Below are 10,067 nucleotides of genomic sequence, written 5' to 3' on the forward strand. Positions count from 1 at the left end.
ACTGGCCCCAAGCCCAGCCTCAGCTTCCTCTGGTTGTTGGGAGAAGGAGATCTCGATGGCAGGGGCAGAGGCCTGCACCTCGGGCTGCACGATGGGCTTGTGTGCGGCGTGGCGGGCGCTGCCAGACAGCTGGGGGCTAGAGGAGTCGTCCGAGGACTCAGAGGAGATGGACCAAGCTGTGCCGTTCTCCAGCTCCTCCTGGCGCCGCAGCATGTTCTGAAAAGGGGGAGAATGGTGTCAGCTGAGAGCCTGCTCCTCCAGCTGTCTTCCCGTCAGCTAGCGGCAGCTTGGGGGCACCAAGACTGCCATGGCTCTGCCAGCACAGCAGGATGGGCAGCGAGGTCCCAGCAGATCATGGCTGCCTCTTCCTGCCCTAGATGTCACCCCATGCCAGGGGGGAGTCTGGCTCCCCATGCCCCCATGCCCAGCCACACACAACCCAGAGCCCCAGGGTGCCAGCAGCACCCTGGCACGGCAGGATGTAACACATGGAGCCAAGGACACCATCCACCATGGCTCCAAGGACAGCAACAGCTCCAGCATTGGCTCATGGGGGCAGCACTGGCCATCACACCAACATCATGGTTCACCACCACTGAACCGATGACACACCAGTGCCATGTTAGAGTCAAACCAGCACCAAGACAGCATCACACCAGTGCTGCACCAGCACCATCACACCAGTGCCGTCACACTAGCACCACGCCAATGCCACGGCACAGCACACCAATGCCACCAGTGCAGGGACACAGAGAAGCTGTCTACTCACTAGTGCCTGGCTGTTGCACAGGGGCGAACCCAGGCTCCCTTCGCTTGAGGACTAGCTCCGCAGGACCAGCCAGACCCCAGCCTAGCAGTATCAGGCCTCTGGGCATCAGCAAGGGCTAGTGAGCAGGAGACAAGGAATGGCTACGGCTACTGTGGGATGGCCACACTGCTGGGCTAAGCTACTGGCCTGCTCCAGCCCCGCACTTACGCAGCCCTGCTGTGGCCATGTCCCGAGCTCGGCGGAGGAGACATCGCCGCAGGAGCAGCTCTGAGACAGCTTCTTGAAGAGTGTCTCCTGAAAGATGTCCAACAAGGACCAACCATGTTTGTCAGGTGCCTGCTCCAGACTCTTGGGCAGAGAGAAGAGGAGCTGTGAAGGCGGGAGGGAGGAGCAGGTGCTGGTACCGGGGAGTTGTGGCTGTATGGCTGGAGAGAAGCTGCCCACCCCTGTCCCTGAGCTATGTCACCCTCTGAGACGTAGCCTAGGCACATCCCTACATGGACCCCTCCACTGGCCACCTCTCCTGAGCGGCTCTGCCTGGTGCCACACTTACATAGAATGCCTGTTCCCGCAGGGACGGCGTGTCAGGCGGACTCTGGTTGTAGGTGGAGAACCTCTTATTCACCGTGGAAGCCTTGTTGACGGTGCTGGCTGTCGAGGGCTGGTCGTCTTTGTCAAAGGGGCTGGGGAGGATAGCAGGGAGGTAAGGGGTGTGTGCCAGCCTGGGGGAAGTTCTCAGGACGTCAGGACCTCCTCCAGTCCAGCTCTGGTTTTCCATAATTACAGCCCAGTTAGGCGATAGGAGAGAGCCCAGGGCAGGTCACCTCTTGCCACACCATCCTGAACATCCCCAACCCTGCCAAGTGCCACCAGCAATGCCTGCTGAGGTACTCACTTCCAGGTCACTTCCAGGCTGAGTTTGAGAGTGCCCAGGTCGTTGATATCCACAGCCACTACCTGGGGCAGAGCCGCAAAGAGATCCTTGGTCTCACAGGACACATTGCCCACCACAACATGGTTGGCCAGGCTCTTTAGCTCTGTCACCTGGAGAAGGAGTAGAGGGAGAAGAGGAGGAGATGAAGCCATGGGCCAGTGAGGATGAGATTTAAGTGAGGTGTTGGAGGGAAACCCAGGAAAGTGGTGGAATCACCATCCCTGGAAGTGTTCACAAAAATGCGGATGTAGCACTTGGGGACATCATTTAATGGTGCACTTGGCAGTGCCAGGTTAACTGTTAGACTTGATGATCTTTTCCAACCTAAATGACTTTATGACTCTATGATGCAGGAAGACAACTGCCTCACACCATCCCTGCCCCCTTCTGCACTGTACCTTGATGGACAGGAACTCGGTGACAAGGGGCAAGAAAACCATTTCCTCGCTGTCCCACACCTGCTTGCTGTTCACCTCAATGCGCCCCCGCAGCTTCCACCGCTGCCGTCCATACTTCATGAAGATCTGGGGGTGCAGAGGGGTGGCTATGGAGGAGACACGCCACCAGGCTGATGGGTGTTCTCTGTGTGTCCCCAGGCATTGCCATGGACCCATGCCACCCACCACCACCTTGCAACATGCCCTCTACACCAGCGCCCACCTACGCCCCCCAGGCACCCCAAGGATCACAGGGCAGGAGAAGAGCAGATCCCAACCCATATGGTCCCACCAACCTCATACTGGTCACCAGCACAAAGCCGGGCAAAGCCTGCCAGTCCTGCAAGAGAAGGCAGAGGGGTGTCAGCAGGCAGCAGGCAGGCAGGCAGGCAGCAGGATAGGGATGGAGCAGGACAAAGTACCTTTCATCCGGACATGGAACTCGCCCAGCTGGCTCTCCAACTCGTTCTCCAACAGACACATGTTCTGAGAACAGACAAACAGATGAACAGGACCCATCAGCAGCCACCCATGGGACACTGCACCCTGCCAGCCCACCCAGCCAGCTGCCTCACCTCTGTGTACTCCTTGTAGCCCTTGCTGGCCTCGGCCAGGCTCTCACGTGCCTCCCGGCTGCCTGGTGAGCCTGTGCTGTAAGCCTTGACCATGTTGTGGGCTCCATCGCGGAGCCGCCGCTGGATGCAATAAGCCTCGTACAGCTCATCTATCTGCAAGGACAGGCACAAGCTGAGGTGAGGGACAGGGCTGGGGACAGCGCAGACACCCCAGTGCTGCACCAAGGTTACCCCAAGACAATCCCAGTCCCCAGCTCTCACCTTGCTGGCATGAAACTCCAGGCGCCGCAGGAAGCGCTCGATTGACTTCACTTGCTGGAAAAGCAGAGGAGATGGTGTGAGCAGCAGCCCAATCCCTCAGTGAAGGAGCTGCAGGTCGGGATGTGCCCTCTGCATTCCCTTCACTGCAGCTGGGATGGGTCCTGGTCACCAGCTCTGCCTAGCAGCTGCGGGGTGGCAGCCAGCAGGAAGCTCCTACGTGCTGCAGCCTCCTCCAGCCTCCCCCGCTCCAGAAGGTCCTCCAGGAGCCAAGTCAGGCTCTGGGGTGCTTTTCCCCAGCCTCAGAGCTAACCCTGGTACAGCACTCACTAACAACAGCTTTTGTTTGCAAGAAGTGGGTTACAGGCTTCATCCCCTGCTCAGAGCCACCCTGTCTGCAGAGCCTCGATCCCCCCCAGTCCCGGGGAACAGGCAGCAGGGCAGTGCTAGCAGAGCGGGGCTGGCAGTAACACATCCCAGGTGCTCAGAAAGGGGATACAAGAATGGGGCACTGATCCTGCTTACCTTATCCAGATCGTAGAGAAAGCCCTAGAGGAGAGAGGAGAGGGATAAGACGCAGCACAAAGCCAGCTCTGCCCTCCCAAGGAGACCCAGCACATTGCACCCACCACCCATAGCACGACGGCAGGGACATGCAGCACCCAGCTGGGGCTGGAGAGCCCCGTGCAGCCCACCAGCAGAGCCTGGGCTGACCCCTTACATCCCCAAAGAACCAGGCTCTGCCCCGAGACACAAATAAGACCACAAGCTGCCTCAGCTGTGCCCACAACCCCAGCCACCTGCCCAAAGCACAACTCCCTGTAAGGCTCTTCCCAAGTGGCACTCACCAGGCGCGAATTTCTCTTGGACTCACGGATCTGGGTGCTGAGCTTCTCCAGTTCTAGCTGATGCACCTCCAGGTACGCTCTGGGAGCAACCACACCATGGGGGTCAGGCTGGTATGCCATGTCCAGGGCGTCTGCCACCCACAGCCCACACCAATCCAGCACCCCTGGCACTGCATCCCCACTCCCTGTTCCAATACCCAGGTGTGGTAACCCAGATATACCTGCCTCTACATGGGATGTGGGACCCCACACAGTTCTGGGACCCCAAGGCACCATTACGAGGAGACCTGGCATGTCCCTGCCTGGTGAGACCAGAGAGCTGTCAACGCCAACCCATGTCACGAGCTGTCCCCGTGCCCCTCAGGGGCTCCCTGCCTCCACCCACCCAGAACTTACGTCAGGCCTTTCTTGAGAGCTTCATACACCTCGTCCAGGCGGTTGGGCTGAGGCACCTTGGGTGGTGGGGATTTGTGGGACATTGAGAACATCCTACTGACCCTGGAGCCAGTCTTGCGGGACACAGTGGGGGTGAAGGGTGAGAGGTTCCTGGGGAGATAACCAGGCAAAGTCAGGGTGGCTGGAGTCAGTACCCAACACCAGGGTCCTCCTGGGTACCCCAGCCTACCAGGCACCCTGTTTTGAGACAAGGAGGAGCTCCAGGATGGAGGCCAGGTCCACCAGAACCTCTCTGCCTCTCCCAGGACTCCCCAGCAGCAAGTCTAAGCAGCCAGCAGGGCTAGGAGACATGGAGCCATGAGGCTGAGCAGTGCTGCCTGCACTACATTCTTGCCTCCCCCACCTCAACGCATGGCTCCCACAAAGCCACGGGAAGGACAAGGAGAAATACGCAAAGGTGGAGGTGAAGAAGAGTAGGGAGACAACACCATCCCAGCAGGGTCCAAGAGTCTGGCCACAGGGTAGCCTGTGTGGAGGTGAGGGGTCACTGGTGCTGGTTGAGGGGAGCAAAAGCAAATGGAGATAGCACCAGCTGGAGCCAAGTTGTGTTCCTGGAGTGTCCACAGGGACATCTCCAGTCCTGGTTACCCTCTGAAGGGACCATGCTCTGCTCCATCCCCAGCACTCCAGGTTGGCAGGGATCCCTTCTCCTAGCACCCACCAAAGCTCCCTACCTCCCAGTGCACTCACCAGTGCCAGGTGCATGGAGATGCTCCCTGTGCTCCAGGCACTGTGGTAGGGTGACACATGACACCTTTGGCTTGACAGCCTGCCACCAGGATCAGGCAGGGATCCCAACGGGTAGCAGCATGGGAGCATCCTGGGGACTAGCATTCCTGTCACCCCACCACACAGTGCAGCGACACGGGGCAGGGACATCCTCACTGATGCTATGCCTCTCCAGATGTCACCAAACCTGCTGGATGGAGCTGTCTCCACCTGTCCCACCGATGCTGCGGGGTCCTCCCCAAGCCAACCCACAAAGTGCTGACCCAGCGCCTGGGACCCGAACAACACCCTTCCTGCCTTGTGCAATGGAGTCACTCCCCAGCCCAGCGAGCAAGGCCTTGCTCAGACTGGCTCTTCCTTTCCTCCTTCCAAAGCATCATCACGCCACTAGTGCCCAGGAGACACCATGGGCTCCTCAATTCCCAGCCTCAGGCTGTACCTCCCATCCTGTGCTGCTTTTCACAGCAGTGGCCAAAAGACTTCCCCGAATCATCGGTGGGGGAAATGAATGTTTTGGCTTCCTCCCAAGCTGGAGAGCTGGGTAAACACTCAATTTCCAGCATTCCTTCCCATTCCAGTCTTCCAGGTACCCTGGAGGCTGGTCCCCACCAGCCACTTGGCTGCAGACATCCAAAAAGTCCTCCCTCTTCCCCATCCCCAAGCAACCTCCTCTAACATACCCAGACTCAGAAAAGTGCTGGTGCCCTGGAAAGTGTCACTTGGCCCAGAGCCTGGACAGGACCTGGCGACAAGAGCTGAGCAGAGCTGGAGGTCTGCTCCTGGGCACAGGGAGGCTTTTTCTGGGCTTGTGCCCACCCAGAGAAGATGCCCATAGCCTGGCCAGGCAGCTTGGCACTGCTTTCCTTGGCCATTTGGCTGAGAGACATCTCCTCCTGGCACTGGTGGGTGTACTGGGAGGTAAGGAGTTTGGGTGGGTGCTAGAAAAAGGGATTAAAAGCATTAAATTGCCTCAGTCCCACAACACAAACCCATGGCATTCCCAATAACCACCCGCAAGAGGGTAGCCAGGAGCTAGGGACGGTGTGGAGGCAGGTGGCAGGGATGAGCAGCATGTAGGGTGGTTCTCACCAAGGGGAGGCTCAGCAGAGAGGAGAAGGAAGATCATGATGGGACCATAACATTGTCAGTTATCAGAGAGGGTGAGTAGGAAACAGCCACTCCTCGCACTGCAGCTGACAGGCAGCCAGTAAAACCTCTCAGTGACAGGTGTAAGGTGACCCTGAGGAAACCCTGATTCACACCAGTACTCAAACCCCGAAACTGACTGCCGCAGGATGTCAAGGCCATCATGACACTTCAAAGCCACCCCAGCTCCACTGCACCCATTAAACATGATGAGGTGGTCACAGGGAAGCTCTTAAAAGCTGGTTGAAGAATGAGGTGAGCTACACCTGTCCCCTCCATGCTTTGGTGGCAGCAGACATGGGGCTGCAGGGTCCTCACCCCACCTAGGGCACCGCATGGCAGAGGGTTGGGGTGAAGTACTCTGTCTCACAACTGGCTTCAGTGCTCTCTGCAGCCTCCCATGCAACAACCCCTGGGTACCACAAAGGTCCCTGAGGGAAATTACAGGACAGTGGGTTGAGAAGGAGTCTCAGAATGCACAGCAAGTCCCACCACAATGCCCCAGGCTGTCCCTGTCCCCATCCCCTGTGGCAGGCAGCATGAGCACCTATCTCCTACCTGAAGGGCCGGTCGGCCGATGAGTTCACTCCGGCGAAGGACTGGCTCCTATTGATCTTGGTGACGAGGACTCGGCGCTGCGGGCGCACAGACAGTGACATCGTTGAGTGTGACCTGGAGGGCCTCCCTGGGGACAATGAGACAGCAGGGTCACCAGCAGCAGGGTGGGGACATACACGCAGGCAGGGCCGCCACCAGGATCGGGAATGGCACTCACAAACCATGGGCTAGGAGCCTTCCCACGGACCATGGGCAAGGAGCCTTCTCATCATCTCAGCCCAGGAACACTCCTTGTGGCACTGGGACAAACACAGGCCCCATGCTGCCATGCATCCCCAGGGATGCTGCTGGGGCCCTGCCCTGGGTGAAGAAGGACTCTGGACACTGTGAGCACTCAGTGGGGACAGACAGATGTGTCCCAGCTTAGCTCCATGGGAGCCACGGGAAGGGGCTGATGCCAGGTGGCTACCATGCCCTTCTCAGACGTGACCATGGCAAAGCCTATACTCTGCCCCAGCCTGGACACCTCTCACCTTGTCCTACATCCTGCTGTCACCCGTGCCACCCTGCTGCAGGGGCAGGAAGGGCGCGGGGCTGGACCAGCCCTTTGCTGTCTCCGCACTTGCTTCCGCTTGCTCCAGCAACCAGGAGGGAAACCCAAAGATAACAAAGCACTTTGGAAAGTCCCCAGCTTTGCCAGGAGCTCTGTGTTGGGAAAGAAAAGGCCGAGCCATTCCCTGCCAGACCCTGGAAAATCCACATGGGCAGCACATGTCCATCCCCACAGCAGCTGCACCCCTGCCCTCTGCTCCTGGCAGTCACAGTGCCAGGAGACCTGAAACCACTACTGGTACCTGCCTGCCTTCCTGTCCCCACCACGGCCAGTGCAGTTGATGACAACCATGATGGAACAAATTTCTGAGTCTTGGGGCCTGGACCTGGCTGTCTCCCCATGTCACAGGGAGCATCCCTGCAGCCCTGGCCAGGGCTTGGGGAGGGCAGCCCAAAGCACAGGTCAAGAGCAGGGGCATCCAGGGCTCCTGGCCCTGCCACCCCCAGCAGTGCCAGCTGGGCACAGGAGAGAGAGAACTCAGCCTGCAGGACAGACACAGAGGAACAGGATGTGAGATGCTCCACTTCTTCCAGCCACTGCTGATGCCAGCTCAGTCCTATCCCTCCCAGCCCTGAGCAGAGCTGTGGGCTGGGGAGCCAGGAGCTACTGGAGATGAGCCCACACAGTGCCCAGTAGTCACACACCCTGCCAGGGAAGGCCAGGCAGGGCCCAAGGGATGCACAGCTTCCCTGGCTGGTAGACTGGGTCAGAACCACCTCCCCACATCCTTAAGGGGCTCCCTCCTGCCTCCAGCATGGCCGACAGCCAGTGAACAGCACAGGGACGCAGGCACTGCCAGAGCTTCTGCCGCCAGCCCCACTCCTTCCCCTGGCACAACGTGCCCGGGACTCCAGCTCCACCTGGCCCTGCATGGCTCACACTCACTCAGGACACTGGTGGGCATAAACCCAGTGCTGTGTCCCTCACCACCCCACACAACAGGCTGAGGCCAGGGATTTGCAGTGCCTGGGATGAGCCGGAGCCATTCAGAGTCAAAGCTAGCCACCGCCGCTCACCTCTATCCCAGTGGATCTGGGAGGCAGCAGGTCCATCTGGTTCCCCCTTGGCACTTAGGTCCCAGCCCAGGACCACGGAGCCGTTCAGTGGGTCCCACAGACTCGGTGTTATCTGAGTGCCAGTCCCTCCAGTTTCCAGGACAACACTGTCCCAATTAAGCTCATTAGGAGGAGCTGTAATCCCTGGCAGCCCGGCTGACCTGCAGGCCAGGGCAGATTACCCTCTGCAGGGCTCTTTAATCTGCTCCCCACTGAGCGAGCCAGGCCTGTGGCACCCATGTTTGCTCCCCAGCTGGGCAGTACAGCGGCTCATCCACAGAGACAGCACCCACCACCCCTAGGATGAGGTTCTCCATGTCTGGAGCAGATCACAGCTCCTATGGGGTGAGTACAGTCCTGCCAGCCCATCCTTCTCCAGCCCACATTGCTGTCTGGGAGCACTGTGGGGGGCTCTAAAGAGGGTCACCCAGGCAGGAGCCTGAACTGAGGAAGGATGCTGAGGGTGTCAGAGGAGAGAAGGATGCTGAGAGTATCACAGGGAAGAAGGATGCTGGAGGCATAACAGGGGAGCAGGATGCTGGGGGTATTGCAGGGGAGAAGGATGCCAGGGGCATCACAGGGGGAGAAGTGCCACAGGGGAGAATGATGCTGGGGGTGTCACAGGGAAAGTAGGATGCTAGGGGTGACATGGAAGAGAATGATGCTGTTGGGGACCAATGCCCCAACACAAATCCCCAGCAGAGTCAGAGTAATTCCTAGCCACTTGCCCAGGCATCCCAGAGGCTCCAGCACCCGCCTGTGGCATGCTAGGTTGTGCTCCAAAGCACTGAAGGGTCCTGCACTGACACAGGGAGCAATGCCACAAGCAGTGGCTGCCGACAGAACCACATCCCTGCACTTCAGTTCTGGGACCCGGGCCATCTCCGAACAAGCCTGGTGATGCACCATGGCACCCTGCATCCCCAGGCCTGGCACCCTGCAACCCAAATCCTGTGCCAGGACCCCAGACTCCCTTCAAGCAGGGGGACATCGTGCTCCTGCTCTGTGGGAGCAATGTTGCAGGAGCAACAAGGATGCTCGAGCCCAGCACTGGTGGGCAGCCAGCCGGCTGACAGAGGGCAGCACTGCCTGCATCAGGCAGGGCAGGCAGGGTGTGGGGTCTCTGCTCCTGGCACGCTTGGGCTTGGCTCACGGAGGAGGAAAAAACCCAGCATAGTGCATTCCTGACATTACCGAGATAAGAGGTACCTGGTACCAGCAGCACAGAGAGCCCCAGTGGGGAGCAGAGCATGAGGCATGCTTGGAAAGGACCACTGGCCACTGCATCTCGCCCAGGCTGGCGAGCTCCACGCCAGGCTTACCGGGAGGCTGGCACCAGCACAGCACCGGCACATTCACATTCCTGCCATGGGCTAAGCCCCAAGCACATCCCTCCCTCTCCTGAGCAAGAGACACAGAGGTTCTGCCCCAAAGGTTTAGTCCTGCCAGCCCCACTGCCCACTGCCCTTAATTAGGGCTTCGGCGCTACGAACCTGCCCCCCGATCAAGCTTTTCACCTTTTCTGCACCACAGACTGGCTCCAGCTCTCCTGGCATAGGAAACGCAATCCTGGGAGTCTGTCCGTCTGTTCGTCCTCGGCAAGCACTACCCACAGGCAGCGGCCAAAAGGGCAGTGAGCAGCTGGGCAGGCAGCTCAGCGTGGGGTGCTGGAGCCCACCCTGGGGCTCT

General features: G+C 59.3%; 1 protein-coding gene across 1 annotated transcript in view; it reads right to left on the bottom strand.

Annotated features, from left to right (window-relative positions):
* Positions 1-6,811, bottom strand: part of FAM65A (family with sequence similarity 65, member A) — an 11,505-nt gene extending 4,694 nt beyond the window's left edge. The window contains exons 1-13 of the mRNA XM_009078057.1: positions 6,711-6,811; positions 5,194-5,196; positions 4,218-4,367; positions 3,822-3,900; positions 3,499-3,522; positions 2,977-3,030; positions 2,716-2,868; positions 2,563-2,626; positions 2,437-2,480; positions 2,102-2,227; positions 1,665-1,813; positions 1,323-1,452; positions 14-216 (exon numbers count right to left, since the gene is read on the bottom strand). Of these exons, the coding sequence (XP_009076305.1) occupies positions 14-216; positions 1,323-1,452; positions 1,665-1,813; positions 2,102-2,227; positions 2,437-2,480; positions 2,563-2,626; positions 2,716-2,868; positions 2,977-3,030; positions 3,499-3,522; positions 3,822-3,900; positions 4,218-4,367; positions 5,194-5,196; positions 6,711-6,811 (1,280 nt within the window). The remainder of the gene's footprint in view (positions 1-13; positions 217-1,322; positions 1,453-1,664; positions 1,814-2,101; positions 2,228-2,436; positions 2,481-2,562; positions 2,627-2,715; positions 2,869-2,976; positions 3,031-3,498; positions 3,523-3,821; positions 3,901-4,217; positions 4,368-5,193; positions 5,197-6,710) is intronic.
* Between the last annotated feature and the right edge of the window lie 3,256 nt (positions 6,812-10,067).

Source organism: Acanthisitta chloris, unplaced genomic scaffold (genome assembly GCF_000695815.1).
Source record: "Acanthisitta chloris isolate BGI_N310 unplaced genomic scaffold, ASM69581v1 scaffold22617, whole genome shotgun sequence".
NCBI classification, from domain to species: domain Eukaryota; kingdom Metazoa; phylum Chordata; class Aves; order Passeriformes; family Acanthisittidae; genus Acanthisitta; species Acanthisitta chloris.